General features: G+C 39.8%; 2 protein-coding genes across 3 annotated transcripts in view; both read right to left on the bottom strand.

Moving 5' to 3' along the window:
* The window catches only part of LOC114510901 (zinc finger protein 211-like), a 251,805-nt gene that overhangs the window by 60,614 nt on the left and 174,793 nt on the right, over nucleotides 1-16,398 (bottom strand). The window lies entirely within an intron of this gene.
* On the bottom strand, nucleotides 991-15,656 carry LOC114511578 (zinc finger protein 418-like). The gene is made up of 3 exons (XM_028530303.2): nucleotides 15,285-15,656; nucleotides 14,819-14,945; nucleotides 991-4,457 (listed from the first exon to the last, which is right to left on the bottom strand). Exons 1-3 carry the CDS (start codon nucleotides 15,417-15,419, stop codon nucleotides 1,780-1,782), a joined length of 2,940 nt encoding a protein of 979 aa, XP_028386104.1. The 5' UTR covers nucleotides 15,420-15,656; the 3' UTR covers nucleotides 991-1,779.

The raw sequence follows: 16,398 nt of genomic DNA, 5'->3' as shown, positions 1-16,398 counted from the left end.
GCTGCTGCAAGCAGCCAACCCCAGATATTAGACCATAGAAATGGGTGAACTCTAACAAGTAAGGTTTTTTATTATATCACTAAATGTATGAACTTACAAAGATGATAAATTATGTTAACAATGCAGATTATTCTTTAAAGTATATGATATATGTACCTATTACAGTGTGTACAATAAAAAATCCCAATGATTAAGTCATATTTTCCACTATTAAAAACCTTTCGTAAATCAAACATTACATCTCCTTTTAGGAGTCAAAGTGGGTGCCATTGCAACATATATCTTTGCTGTTTCACTGTCCTATTTGTTATAGAAGAGCCCAAAATCGTGAAAGAATAGGTAAGTTGGTGAGCACATATTTAACTATGTTTACCTAAAAACACATGGGTAGTAGACTCCTGCAAAATGCTCATTATGAATCCTTACAAAAATGCAACTAAAACAAGAGCACATACAAACTCAGGAAGAGCTAAAATTAATAAAAAATGAACAAACCAGTATTTTGCTAGGCTGGGGAAATGCAACCCTCATATACTATGAATAAAAAGGCATAAAGGGCACTAGCCCTTGAACTACTTGATTGAAAACTAATTTTTGCTTTATGGATTATTTTTAATAGGGGAAAATATGACCTAATTATTGGGATTTTTTTATTGTACAGTGTAATAGGTACATATTATATACTAAAGAATTATCTGCATTAGCACCCTTCATTAACTTCATTAAGTCATACATTTACTATTAAAATAAGTGTGGTTTAGTTGGTTGGAGCATTATCGCAAAGCTGAAAGTTTGCAGGACTGCCTCCTGGTCAGGGCACATAACTAGCTTAGGAATGTGATACCCATACCAGCCACTTGAGACCCTGGTCCTGGCAGGCAACCAATCAATGTGTCTCACCCTCCCCTCCTGTTGTTCATCCTGTTGTTCTCTAAAAGCAGTAAAATAAAATGTCCTTGAGTGAGGACAAAAAATAAGGTCCCCAAAGAGTCCATAAAGACACCAGTAGTTTAATAATGCATTTTTAAGTTCTTCAAAACATAAACATTAAACTTATGACACAGGCCCACTCTGAGAACATTGGTAAAACATTAAAGTCAGATGTTTCCTCAGCAAGGTTTCTTCAGTGTCATTATACTAAAAATAACAAAACATTTCTTAAATCGATCCATTTACACTGAGAAATTTCCAAGGTAAAAAAGGTATAGATTTGGTGGTAAAGATTTCCTACATTCACTTCACACTCAAAGCCTTTAACCAGTGTGAAGTGTGTTTAAGATGGTGATGACTATGAGATAAGAGATTTCTTATATTTTATGTCCACATAAGGCCTATCTCCAGTGTGAACTCCCTGATAACAGAATGGATAGAAGAAGCATTTCCCATATCCATTGCACTCAAAAGGCCTTTTACCAGAGTGAAATCTCTGAATATAATAGAGCTTAGTACTACAAGAAAAAAAATTGCTTATATTGTCAGCATACATAAATCCTTTTTCCTGTGTTAGTTCTCAGATAACAGAAAAAATGGCTAGAAAATAAAAGATTTCCCAAATTACCTTAAATTATAACAATTAATCATTGTGAACTGAGGACAATGACAGCCACAGCTCCTGGTAAAGAATTTTCACATTCATTGCAGGCATAAGGCCATTCCCCTGGGCAAACTCTGATGATAACAAAGGTCACTGGTAAAAAAAATTCTCATTCCCTGTAGCCATAGGCCATTCTACTAAGTAAACTCTCTGATGACAATGAAAGTGAATGTCACAGATGTTTTCTAACACTCACTGCCCTCATAAGGCCTTTCTCCAGTGTGAACTCTGTGATGATAACACAGGGCAGAATTACTAGTAAAAGATTTTCCACATTCACCACACTCATAAGGCCTTTCTCCAGTATGACTCCTCTGATGATAAGAGAGGGCAGAGCTACTGAAATAAGATTTCCCACATTTACTGCACTCATAAGGCCTTTCTCCAGTGTGAACTCTGTGATGTTTTCTGAGGTCAGAGCTACTGGCAAAAGATTTGCCACATTCACCACACTGAAAAGGCCTTTCTCCAGTATGAACCATGTGATGTTTACATAGGTCAGAACTACTAGTAAAAGATTTCCCACATTCACCACACTCATATGGGCTTTCTCCAGTATGGACTTTACCATGATTATACAAGGCAGAGCTACTGATATAGGATTTCCCACAATCACTGCACTCATAAGGCCTTTCTCCAGTGTGAACTCTCTGATGCTTATGGAGTGCAGAACTATTGGTGAAAGATTTCCCACATTCACTGCACTTATAAGGCCTTTCACCTTTATGAACTCTCTGATGATAACACAGGGCAGAACTACTGGTAAAAGATTTCCCACATTCACTGCACTCATAAGGCCTTTCCCCTTTGTGAACTCTCTGATGATAACAGAGGGCAGAACGACTGGTAAAATATTTCCGACATTCACCACACTCATAAGGTCTTTCTCCAGTGTGAACTCTCTGATGTTTACGGAGGTCAGAGCTCCAGGTAAATGATTTCCCACATACATGGCACTCATAAGGCCTTTCTCCAGTGTGAACTCTCTGATGATAAAGTAGGTCAGAGCTAGTGGTAAAACATTTCCCACACGTACCACATTCAAAAGGCCTTTCTCCAGTGTGAACTCTCTGGTGTTTATGGAGGCCAGAGCCAGTGGTAAAAGATTTCTTACATTCACCACACTGAAAAGGCCTTTCACCAGTGTGAACCCTGTGATGTTTGCAGAGGGCAGAATTGCTAGTAAAAGATTTCCCACATTCACTACACTGGAAAGGCCTTTCTCTAGTGTGAACTATGTCATGTTTACGGAGGTCAGAATTACTAGTAAAAGATTTCCCACATTCTCTGCACTCATAAGGCCTTTCTCCAGTATGAACTTTGTGATGAGTATACAGGGCAGAGCTACTGATAAAGAATTTCCCACATTCACTGCATTCATAAGGCCTTTCTCCAGTGTGAATTTTGTGATGTTTACGGAGGGCAGAACTACTAGTAAAAGATTTCCCACATTCACTGCACTCATAAGGCCTTTCTCCAGTGTGAATTCTCTGATGTTTACGGAGGGCAGAGCCCCAGGTAAAAGATTTCCCACATATATGGCACTCATAAGGCCTTTCTCCAGTGTGAACTCTCTGGTGATAGAGTAGGTCAGAGCTAGTGGTAAAACATTTCCCACATGTACCACACTTATAAGGCCTTTCTCCAGTGTGAACTCTCTGGTGTTTATGGAGGCCAGAGCCACTGATAAAAGATTTCCCACATTCGCCACACATAAAAGGCCTTTCTCCTGTGTGAACTCTGTGATGTTTATGGAGGTTAGAATTACTAGTAAAAGATTTCCCACATTCACCACACTGAAAAGGCCTTTCTCCACTGTGAACTAAGCGATGGTTACGGAGGTCAGAATTACTACTAAAAGATTTTCTACATTCACCACACTCATAAGGCCTTTCTCCAGTATGAATTCTGTGATGTTTATGGAGGGCAGAATTACTAGTAAAAGATTTCCCACATTCATCACACTGAAAAGTCCTTTCTCCAGTATGAACTCTGTAATGTTTACGAAGGTCAGAATTACTAGTAAAAGATTTGCCACATTCACCGCACTCGTAAGGCCTTTCTCCAGAATGAACTCTCTGATGATAACAGAGGGTAGAGCCACTGGTAAAAGATTTCCCACATTCACTGCACTCATAAGGCCTTTCTCCAGTGTGAACTCTGTGATGTTTCCGAAGGGCAGAGCCACTAGTAAAGGATTTCCTACATTCACTGCATTCATATGGCTTTTCCCCTGTGTGAACTTTCTGATGATAACGAAGACCAGAGATTCCTAGAAAACATTTTTCACATTCATGGCACGCAAAACATCGTCTTCCAGTTTGGACTGCTTGGTCTGGAAGAAGTGTGTGTTTGCAGCCAATGACTTTCTTACATTCTTTTCTTGTGTGATAAATTTTTCTCCTTTGAAAATCCTCCCCAGATGTTGACATTTCATTTCCTCTTTCCCTGCTGTTAGTAGCTTGTTTTTGGATATTTTCTGAATCAGTAAAATTGATCTGCTCAAGCTCCTGGAAGGAAAACGTCTTTTCAGACACATTGAAATTGCAGCCCTTCACAAGTGAGGCCTTGTCCACACCTTCTACAAAAGACTTCTGTCTCAAGTGCTGCTCCTGGTGCTGGTGATGCTTTGCAATGAAACAAAATTGTTTTGCACATGCTCCACACCTCAGCAGTTTCTGTCTCTGTTGAGTTCCCTGCTGGTCAACCAAGAGAAAAATTTTTCTCAAGACACACCCACAACTGTCACAGGGGTGGCTCTTCTTGGGAGACAAAGCTGCCTTGGGATCCTTTGCTTGGGCCACTCTAACAGAAAGGTTCTGGTCAGTGGGAGCCTCCACATCTGCTGCTCCACAGCAGCAACCTGAACAAAAACAAACACTAATGAATTTGATGTTGACTTAGTAGAAAAAGAATATTCCCAACAGGAAAGTCCATTTTGCAAAGCTAGGCATGATTCTATGGACTGATTTTTCAAGACAAAGAGTTAGACTTTGTGGAAATGGCAGTTATTACTTATTGGCACCAAAGGTCAGTAAATGTTGGCAATCTCACCAAAAGAGACACAAGCATAGAATAAAAAATAAAGAAGAGAGGCAGGGCCTACTTGTTGTTCCTCCACAAATGGCTTCCTGAAGGACCTTTCCTTCTGGTGATGGGAGTCTGTGTAGAAGAAGTTGAATGTGTCCAAACCCATAAAAATCAGTTGTAACACAGCACATGATTTCAAGGTCAATGTAAAAATACGTGAGTCCTAACTGTTGTGCCTTACTTGGTTGGAACATTGTCCCATGAACTAAAAGTTTGCAGGTTTGATTCCTTATAAGAGCACATACCTAAGTTGCGGGTTCTACCCCTGTCCCGTCAGGGTACATGCAAGAAAAAAACAATTGATGTTTCTCTCACATCTCTCTCCATATTTCTTCTACTTTCTAAAATCAATTAACATAATGACCGGTGAAAATAAAAAAAAATAATGCTTAAAAAGAGAGAATATGTGCACATTGCTAGGCTCTGCAAGCATGGATCAAGTGTGCAAGGTAGTAACCACAGATGTATGAGTGAAATGGTTGAGGTGAATGGTTTAGAAAAATGGAGATTATTCACAGGCTGTGAATCCTAGGAGAAATGATAACTATTAGAATTGAGTAGTTGGAAAAGGATCAACAGTACAGACAAAAAGGTTAAGCTGTGGGACCAAAAATGGTACCAACATACTGTTAAATAAATGGGTTCCTAGGTATAACTTTAATAAAGCCCAGGCATAAAGGCCTCACTAATTGCTATTCCAAGTCACAACCCCTTCTGAGCCCACACAGCCATGCATGGAGTCACGCCCCTCCTGTGATGCACAAATGACTCTTTCTCTTAACTCTCAGTTGAGCCATTCATGGGACTCGGAACAAGAAATCCTAAGACAGAAACTGAAGAGATAGAAGGTAAGTAACTATAATAGAACAAGACAGCACAAAACAGACCCAGCAAAAAGATCTTTGTGAATAGCAAACTGGGGGCCAGGAGGATATCTCCACATTCCATAAACAAGTACACAGCTATCCATGAACAAAAACAGTCCTGGAGGGAATAAGAGTTTCATTAAGGCACACAGCAAAGCAGAAAAGCCAAAAACTACTACTACTAGAGAACTACTCAGAAATATTGAATAAAAAGACTGGCTGAGCAAAGCTATGTACAGATGGTGAAACACAGAAGACAAGGGTCAAAGTTAACTCTGTCAGCTACCATGCTTGTGGTAGCACTGACCCTAGTGATCTATTTGGAGAAAATCCCCAAGAAACTTTGCTATTTAGAACCACAGGAGTCCCTGGAACATTGAAGGAAAAATGTGAGAAAAGGAAAAAAATAGGTAGAAAGTTTATAAAAATATATTCTAAAAACTGACTTCCCAAATCTGAAAAAACATGAGAATAATCAAGTTTATGGTTTCTCACTGGTCCCTGTACAATTTAATGGAAGTGGGCCTCACCAAGACACATCACATTAAAAAATGTGATGCCCAAAAAATGCCCAAAATACGGAGTTCTGGCTAAGATGGAGGTGTAGGTAGAAACCCTTCACCTCCTTGTAAAACCAAAAAGAGGATAACAACCAATCTAAAATCAATAAACAACCAGAAGTGCCAGAAAATCAAACTGCATGAAGCTCCAACAACCAAGGAATTAAAGAAACAGCCAGAACCACCAGACCAGTGAGCCAACACAAACAAATGTAGTCCAAGTGAGAACAGAGGAAAGCTTCAGAAATAAGGCTAAGTGATGAGATAGCCAATGTATCTGGCGGAGAATTTAAAGCTCTAGTAATCAACATGCTCACAGAACTGATTGGGCATGGTCAAAAAATACAAAAAGAAATGAAAGATACCCGAAATGAAATAAAGCAAAAATATTGAGGGAATCAACAGTGACAGGAAGAAAACCAGGACTCAAAGCGACCATTTGAAACAACAGGAAGAAATATACATCCAACCAGAACAGAATGAAGAAACAAGAATTCAAAAAAATGTTGACAGGCTTAGGAACCTCTGGGACAACCTGAAATGTTCCAATATCCAAATTGTATGGGTGCCAGAAGGTGAAGAACAACAGCAAGAAATTGAAAACTTATTTGAACAAATGATGAAGGAAAACTTAGCCTATCTGGTGAAGGAAATAGACTTCCAGGAAGTCCAGGAAGCTCAGAGTCCCAAAAAGTTGGACCCAAAGAGGAACACACCAAGGCACATCATCAAGTTACCCAAGATTAAACTTAGACAGAATCTTAAAAGCAGCAAGAGGACAGGAGAGAGTTACCTACAAAGGCATACCCATAAGACTATCAGCTGATTTGTCAAAAAAAAAAAAAAAAACACCTCACAAGAAAGAAGTATTTGAAGTCATGAAAGGTAAAGACCTACATCCAATATTACTCTATCCAGCAAAGCTATCATTTAGAATGGAAGGGCAGATAAAGTGCTTCGCAGATAAGGTCAGGTTAAAGGAGTTCATCATCACCAAGCCCTTATTACATGAAATGTTAAAGGGACTAATTAAAAAAAGAGGTAAAAAATATGAACAGTAAGTATCGCAGGTTCGATTCCCAGTCAGGGTACATGCCTGGGTTGCAGGCCATGACCCCCAGCAACCATACATTGATGTTTCTCTCTCTCTCTTTCTCCCTCCCTTCCCTCTCTAAAAATAAATAAATAAAATCTTTTAAAAATTTTTTTAAATGTCAAAAATTCGAAGCAAAGAAAATCTTGAAAGCACCAAAAAAACAGAAACATTTCTCACAGAAAGAGCATACCCATAATGCTATAAAGTAAATTCCCCTAAGAGTTGAAGGCTAGAAGACAATCAAATGATCTGTTGAAAACCCTAAATAAACTGAAATCTTCAAACCAATAGTATTTACTGAGAAAAACTGTTCTTCAGAAATAAAACAGACTTAACAAAACAAAAGCTAAGGAGTTTATTGTCACTAACTTGACTCATAGGAAATGCCAAAGATCTTCAAGGTGAAATGAAAGAATACTTAACAGAAAAAGGCAGAAAACTACACTTGAACAACAATTATAAATAAATAAATAAATAATTCTTAACAGAAACATGAATACATAAAAGATGTATAAAACTCATTGCTACACCTGAGAGCAGAAACAAATTCACAATATTTCAACACTACATTGGTGGAATACACATTACTAAACATTATTGTAAACATGAAAAATCAAAACTAGTAGAAACACAAAGCTAACGTTTTACACCTTAAGCGATATACAATATAAACGATAAGAATTTGTGACATCAAAAACATATAAAGGGGTGGTGTGGTGAAGAGTCAAAGGGTATTATTTTTGTATGCAAAAGTTGACATCAAGAGAAAATAGTGTTGAGTAAAGAACCTCTTTCATCTAAGTTATTTGGAAACCACAAGCAAATACCTTTGTAAAAGATACACAAAACACAAGGAAGTTTAATAATACCACTAAAGAAAATGATGAAATCACAAAGGAAAACAGTGATATAGAAAGATAAACAAACTACAAAAGAGCCAGAATCCAACAAGAAAGTGGCAGTAGTAGGCTGTACAACAAATTCTCCAAGGAAAGCACAGAGTGACTGAAGAGATTAAAGACAAACAAACAAAACATAAGACACAATATATGCTGTGTATAGGAGACACTTAAATGTTTATGGACAAAAATAGCCTGAAAACAAAAACAGGGAAACATATTCCTTGGACATAAAACCAAAAGACAGAAGGAGTAACTAAAATTCTATGTGACAAAGATGACCTCAAATACTGTCACAAATGATAAAGATCATCACAGAATGGTAAAGGAGTCAATTCATGTTAAGTATTAAGCATCCAATAGCATATATTCATCCTATTAAGCAAATCATATCAGAACTGAAAGCATAGAAAACAAGCCCAGTATTAGTTCAGTAGTAGTAGTGAATTTCAATATTCCCCTTTCAACAAAAACTAGCTCACCCATCTAAAAGCACTAAGGAATCACTGAAGCTTGATGATACTTTAGAACAAACAGAACTCACAAATTTATACAGAACATTCCACCAAAATGCACCAAGCAGAAGATGCATTTTTGTCAAGGGCACATGAAACATTCTCTAGGTAGATCTTACATTAGATCCAAAAACAAGTCCCAAATTTTCAGAATAAATCATTTCAAGTGCCTTATCTGATCACAGTCATAGAACAGAAGAAATCAATTTTAGTGTTCAGAAAGATGAATATAGACAAATAAGATGAAATTAAACACAACACCCCTGAACAACGACAGACTCAAAGAAAAAATGACAGATCACTCAAAACCCATCTAGAGGCAAAAGGAAATAAAAACACAACAACCAAAGCTTATATACATGGAGCACAAAATGCAATACTAACAACACATCTTGTAGTGATAAACGCCCACCTCAAGACAAAAGATCTCAAATACACAACCTAACCCTGCAACTCAGGAACCTAGAAACACATGAAGATACTAAACCCAAAGTTAGTAAAGTAAAAAAAAAAAATTAGAAAAGTCATACACGAAATAAAGGCAAGAAAAAACAAAAACAAAATATCATAATTAAGACCAGTTTTTTCAAAGATACACAAAATTGCCAGACCTTTAGCTACAATAAAAAAAAAAAAAAAAAAAAAGAATCAAATGTACTTAAAAAGAAATGAGGCTTCCAGCCAATATGGAGGCATAGGCAGGTATGTTTCACTTCCTCACATAACAAAACTAAGGATAAAAGCCAATTAAAAAAAAAAACAAAAAACATAGAACTGCCAGAAAATCGAACTGTATGGAAGCTAGACAACCAAGGAATTAGAGAAGAAACACTAATCCAGACTGGTAGGAGGGGTGGAGATCAACAGCCAGAGTGGAGAGGACATGCCATAAGGCAGTAGGAAAGACTGAAGGCTATACAAAGGAAAATAAAGAAAACAATATTCAGGGAACCAAGAGTGAAGGGAAGGAAACCGGCACACAAATCAATGATTTGGAACACGAGAAACAAATAAACATTCAACTGGAACAGAACAAAGAATCAGGAATTCAAAAAAAAAAAAATGAGGAGAGGCTTAGGAACCTCTGGGACAACTTAAAAGTTCAAGCATCCCAATCATAGGGATGCCAGAAGGAGAAGAGGAAGAGCAACAAACAGAACAATCTTTTCAAAATTTAATGAAGGAGAACTTCCCCAATCTGGTGAAGGAAATAGACATGCAAGTCCAGGAAGCTCAGAGAGTCCCAAAGAATTTGGACCCAAGGAGGAACACATCAAGGCACAGCATAATTAAATTACCTAAGATTAAACAATAAGAGAGAATCTTAAAAGCAGCAAGAGAAAAGGAGGAAGTTACCTACAAAGGAGTGCCCATAAGACTATCAGCTGACTTCTCAAAAGAAACCTTACAGGCAAGTTGGGGCTGGTAAGAAGGATTCAAAGTCATGAAAAGCAAAAACCTACATCCAAGTTTACTCTACACAGGAAAGCTATCATTTAGAATGGAAGGCCAGATAAAGTGCTTCCCAGATAAGGTCAAGTTAAAGGAGTTCATTATCACCAAGCCTTTATTACATGAAATGTTAAAGGGACTTAACTAAGAAAAAGAAGAAGATTAAAACTATGAACAGTAAAATGACAACAAACTCACAACTATCAACAACAGAACCTAAAAAAAAAAAAACTAAACTAAGCAAACAACTACAACAGGAACAGAATCAAAGACGTGTAGATCACAAGCAGGGAGATTAGCAGGAAGGGGGAGAATGGAGAAAATGGTCAAGGGAATAAGAAATATGATTGGAAGCCCTGGCTGGTGTAGCTCAGTAGATTGAGCATGGGCTGCGAGCCAAAGTGTCGCAGGTTCGATTCCCAGTCAGGGTACATGCCTGGGTTGCAGGCCATGACCCCCAGCAACCACACATTGATGTTTCTCTCTCTCTCTAGCTCCCTCCCTTCCCTCTCTAAAAATAAATAAATAAAATCTTAAAAAAAAAAGTAATGTGATTGGTAGGTACAAACTAGACAGGAGGAAGTAAAGAACACTACTGTATAGGAAATGGAGAAGCCAAAGAACTTATATGTATGACCCATGGACATGAACTAAGGGAGGGGAATACTGGAGAGAAAGAGGGTACAGGGCAGAAGGGGACAAAGAGGAGAAAAAAATGGGACAACTGTAATAGCATAATCAATAAAATATACAAAAAAAGAAAAAAGAAAAAGAAATGAGACCTGGCTGGTGTGGCTCACTGTATTGAGTGTTGGCCTCCAAAGCAAAGGATGGCAGGTTTGATACCTGGTCGGAGCACATGCCTGGGTTACGAGACAGGTCTCTAGTTGGGGGCATGTGACAGGTGACCACACATTGGTGTTTCTCTCCTTCTGTTTCTCTCTCCCTTCCCCTCTCTAATGATAGATAAATAAAATCTTTAAGGAAAAGAAAAGAAATGAATGATGAGACATTACACCTGACACCACAAAGGACAAAGCAACATAAGGGATATTTGTAGGTAACATGATCCAACATATAGAACATTATCAATATTTCTCTATAAACATCTGAAATTATAAATAGATTGAATAAAAATACAGGATACAGAAGAAACACTCCAACATCGGTTCTATATTTATAGTCTAACAATAAAAGCTTTGCAGAGAAATTAAGGAATCAAATTCACAACAGCATCAGAACCAATAAAACACTCAGGAATAAATCCTACAAAGGAGGTGAAAGGCCTGTACATTGCACCCTCTAAAACAGTGATGAGCCCTGGCTGGTGTACCTCAGTGGACTGAATGCTAGCCTGAGAACCAAAGGGTCAGCAATTTGATTCATAATCAGGGCACGTAGCTGGGTTGCAGACTGGGTCCCTAGTGTGGGGCGCAGGAGGGGAAACCACACACTGATGTTTCTCTCCTTTCTTTCTTCTGAGCTTTCCCTCTCAAGAAAAATAAATAAATACAATCTTTTTTTAAAAAAGTGATGAAAGAAGTTCAAGAAAACACAAATAGAAAGACATCCTGTGTTCATGGATTTCAAAATTTAACACTGTTAACATGCCTATAATACCCAAAGCAATCTGGAGATTAAATGCAATCCCCATCACACATTTCACACAAAAATTGTTTTAAAAAACAATTGTGAAATGTAGGAAACGTGAAAAGACCTCAAAGAACAAAAGCAATCTGGACATCACTAGTAATATTCACTCCAAAATAATAAGAAAATTAAATGTCAGTCCTGAAATCCTAAAATTCCTTCAAGACAACATAGAAAAAAAACTTTGGAGATTTGTATTGGAAATAATTTCACTGATGTGACACCAACTACCAGGCAAAAAGCAAAAATAAACAATCCTAACTACAAAAAAACAAATAACCTTCTACAGAGCAGAATGATTAACAAAATGAAAAAGACATCTACAGACTTCCAACAAGATGGAGGCATAGGTAGACGCACCGTACCTCCACATACAACCAAGATTAGAACAACAACAATTTAGAGGCAGGATAACACCCAGAAATGACAGAGAATTTATCTGAATGGAAGTCGGACAGCCAAGAAGTTGAAGGAGACCCGTTCATCCAGACCGGTAGGAGGGGCGGAGAAGAGCAGACAGGCGCGGGTCGTGTCTCGCAAACAGGGAGAACTGGGAGCTTAAGGCATCCGGGGCACGCAGGATCGTGGCGGGTGGACCCTGAGTGTGTAGGCGGCAGCTGGTGGACCCAGTGGGGTGGCGATTGCGGACCAGAGCAGAGCACGCAACTCAGGATCCCAGGGAAGGGACTGAGGTTCCAAGGGAACAGAGCTACTGTCCTAGTTCCCTCCCGCTCCTGCCCCCACCCCCACACACAACCTCACAATCTAGCGACTGGGGTGCCCAGCCCTGGTGAACACCTAAGGCTCCGCCCCTCACTATAATAGGAGTGACCAGACCAAACAAAAAAAGAGAGAGAGAGAGAGAGAGAAAGACATGTCTCAACCAATAACAGATCAATGCCCCAGGGCTCATCCTTTTGAGCGACCAACAGATAGCCAATCTATCAGATGCACAGTTCAAAACACTGGTGATCAGGAAGCTCACAGAATTGGTTGATTTTGGGCACAAATTAGATGAAAAAATGCAGGTTACCATAAAAGAGATGAAGGAAGATGCACGGAGAACCAATAGTGATGGGAAGGAAACTGGGACTCAGAACAATAGAGTGGACCAGAAGGAAGGAAAAAACAACCAAACAGGAAAGAATGAAGAAATAAGAATTTTAAAAAATGAGGAGAAGCTTAGGAACCTCCAGGACATCTTTAAACATTCCAACATCCGAATTATAGGGGTACCAGAAGGGGAAGATGAAAAGCAACAGATTGAGCACGTATTTGAACAAATAATAAAGGAGAACTTCCCCATTCTGACAAAGGAAATAGACTTCCAGGAAATCCAGGAAGCTCAGAGAGCCCCAAAGAAGTTGGACCCAAGAAGAAACACACCAAGGTACATCATAATTACATTAGCCAAGGTAAAAATGAAGGAGAGAATCCTAGAAGCAGCAAGAGATAAGGGGACAGTCACCTACAAAGGAGTTCCCATCAGACTGTCAGCTGATTTCTCCAAAGAGACCTTACAGGCAAGAAGGGGCTGGAAAGAAATATTCCAAGTCATGAAAGATAAGGACCTATATCCCAGATTACTTTATCCAGCAAAGCTTTCATTTAGAATGGAAGGGCAGATAAAGTGCTTCTCAGATAAGGTCAAGTTAAAGGAGTTCATCATCACCAAGCCCTTATTTTATGAAATGTTAAAGGGACTTATCTAAGAAAAGAAGATGAAGAAAAAAACATGTATAGTAAAAGGACAGCAAACTCACAATTATTAACAACCACACCTAAAGCAAAACCAAAAGAAACTAAGCAAACAACTAGAACAGGAACAGAACCACAGAAATGGAGATCACCTGGAGGGTTAGCAACAGGGGAGTGGGAGGAGGAGAGAGGGGGAAAAGGTCCAGAGAAAAAGTGGCATAGATTATAGGTTGAAAGTAGATAGGGGAGGGTAAGAATAGTATGGGAAATGTAGAAGCTAAAGAACTTATAAGTATGACACATAGACATGACTAAAAGGGGGGATATGAGTGGGAGAGGGTGTACAGGGTGGAGGGGAGTGAAGGGGGGAAAATGGGACAACTGTAATAGCATAATCAATAAAATATATTTTTTTAAAAAAAGAAAAAGACAGCTACAGGATGGGAACAAATACTTAGAAACCATGTAAAGGTATTCCTTGGAGATATTGTGGCTTCATTTCAGAGCACCACCATAAAGCAAGTATTTCCACATAGGAAAAAAGTCACACAAATTTTATTTCCCAGTGAATAACAAAGTTATATTTACATTACAGTGCAGTCTATTAACACAATCACTTTGTCTAAAAAAAAACCCTACATAACTTAATTAAAAATAGTTCCTTACTGAAAATTGCTAACAAGTATCTCAGGCTGCTATTAAAATGGCAGCAGTACATTTGTTCAGTGAAGTGTTTCCTAAAATATTGAATTTGTAAAAAACACAGTATCTGCAAAGTACAATAAAGCAAAGTGCAAAAACACATGCACCTGAATCAGATGAGAAATTTATCAAATATACAAGGTGTTCAAAAGACTCATTAGCCCACCCTGGCCTGTAGCTGAGTTGCTTAGGGCAAACGTTCTGATACTCAAAGGTTCAGAGGCCCATCCTCAGTCAGAACACACAAGAATCTATCACAAACAAGTACAACAACAAATCAATGTTTCTCTGTCTCTTCAAAAAGCAGTAAGTACAAATTAAAACAAAAAACCTAATCATTAGCCCCAAAACATGGTGAAAAGCATGACTAATAGTGTAGAGACATTTTTGCAAAAACTATGCATAAATGACCAAAGGAATACAAAAAAACGCATTTCCTCATTAATCAAGATGGAATCTGGTTCCCTGCAAGACCACCAACCACAAATGCCTCCCTATGAGGGTTCAGTACAGGAGGTATTGGGGCTGCAGGGAGACAAGAGGGCAGCCTGACAAGTCCAGGATCTGCCTAGAAAACTGTGAAGCAAGCAGTACCCATAGTCCTCACAGGTGAGGAATGAGCACACCCTAGGGAACAGAGGGCACGGGGAAATGCAAACCCTACTCACAGTCACCGGGAGAGACTGAGGGTCTTACCCAGCGAGGATATAAGACCAAAATTCTCCAGCATCACATGGAGGTACAGGCGTCTCTCAGCCGCGTCAAGGAGGCTCCACTCTGTCCTGGAGAAATACACGGCCACATCCTCAAAGGTCACCCTAACCTGTCAGAATTGATACAAATGAATCCGGGACAGTCTGTCTCACACCCCGAAATCCTACTCTATACAAAAATTCCCCACATTCAACCTGCCCCCCGTTCAGCGTGGACAACCGCTCTAAGTTCCAGTAAAGACGCGGCTCGGATTCACTGTTCAATGCATAAACACCAAGGACCCCAGCTTCCCGGGTCCTCCCGGCTCAGCCGCCTCTGCACCAGTTCACTGGCGGGCCCTCCCGGGTGACCCTTCCATAACCCGCCAGACTTTCGCTGTCCCCGACGCCCTGCAATCGGCTGCAGGGCTAGGTGGTGTGAAGGGGAGGGCCCGGGGAACGCGACTCACCTCAGCCAGGTGCCTCCACCCAGCCTCCGCCATCCGACTCTGTGGGCCGGGAGGGGCGCCCGCAGCGCGCAAGGCAGGTGTCCCTGGTAGAGAGAGCTCCTGTCTCCGCCCTGGCGCCTCGCTCCCGGGCAGCATCACCTGGCCTCACACATGCTGCGGTGACCATTACTTTCCCACCTTCTCCATTGGATTTTGAGATCCCAGACCCTGACTTAGTTATAACAGGTACTGGGAGAAGAGGAAATGCCCGCCACTGCTGACCGGAGCCCCGTTCTACCTGAGTGTCCAAACGGAAATGTCTTTACTGAGTGTTCATTGGCTTCTTGTCCCAGGATTCCTCGTCTGCCTTCTGGGTAATGTAGTTCTTGCACTCCAAGACTGGATGCTGTATTTCCTCCAACCCAAGAGTGGATTTACCGACCCCAAGAATAGTCTCTGAAAACTAAATGCACTCTGTCGCCCTCTAGTGGGCATCATTTTGTGGGCGAGGTGGTCTGGTGTGCCTGCACGTCCTCCCTCTTCTTTTTTTAAAATAAATTTTATTGATTATGCTATTACAGTTTTCCCATTTCCCTCCTTCACTCCCCTCCACCCTGCACACCCCTCCCACCCACATTTCCCGCCTTTAATTCGTGTCCATGGGTCGTACATATAAGTTCTTTGGCTTCTACAGTTCCTATATTATTCTTACCCTCCCTGTCTATTTTCTACCTACCACCTATGCTACTTATTCTCTGTACCTTTTGGCTCTCTCCCCACCTCCCACTCCCCTGTTCATAACTCTCCATGTGATCTCCATTTCTGCCGTTCTGTTCCCGTTCCAGTTGTTTGGTTAGTTTGCTTTTGTTTATGTTTTAGGTGTAGTTGTTAATAATTGTGAGTTTGCTGTCTTTTTACTGTTCATATTTTTTTTAATTTTTCTTAGATAAGTCCCTTTAACATTTCATATAATTAGGGCTTAGTGATGATGAACTCCTTGAACTTGACCTTATCTGGGAAGCACTTTATCTTCCCTTCAATTCTAAATGAAAGCTTTTCTGGATAGAGCAATCTTGGATGCAGGTCCTTGCCTTTCGTGACTTGGAATACTTCTTTTCAGCTCCTTCTTGCCTGT

The sequence above is a fragment of the Phyllostomus discolor genome, chromosome 12 (assembly GCF_004126475.2).
Source record: "Phyllostomus discolor isolate MPI-MPIP mPhyDis1 chromosome 12, mPhyDis1.pri.v3, whole genome shotgun sequence".
Classification (NCBI taxonomy): Eukaryota; Metazoa; Chordata; class Mammalia; order Chiroptera; family Phyllostomidae; genus Phyllostomus; species Phyllostomus discolor.
The sequence above is the reverse complement of the archived record's forward strand: the minus strand, read 5'-3'. Positions and strand labels throughout refer to the sequence as shown.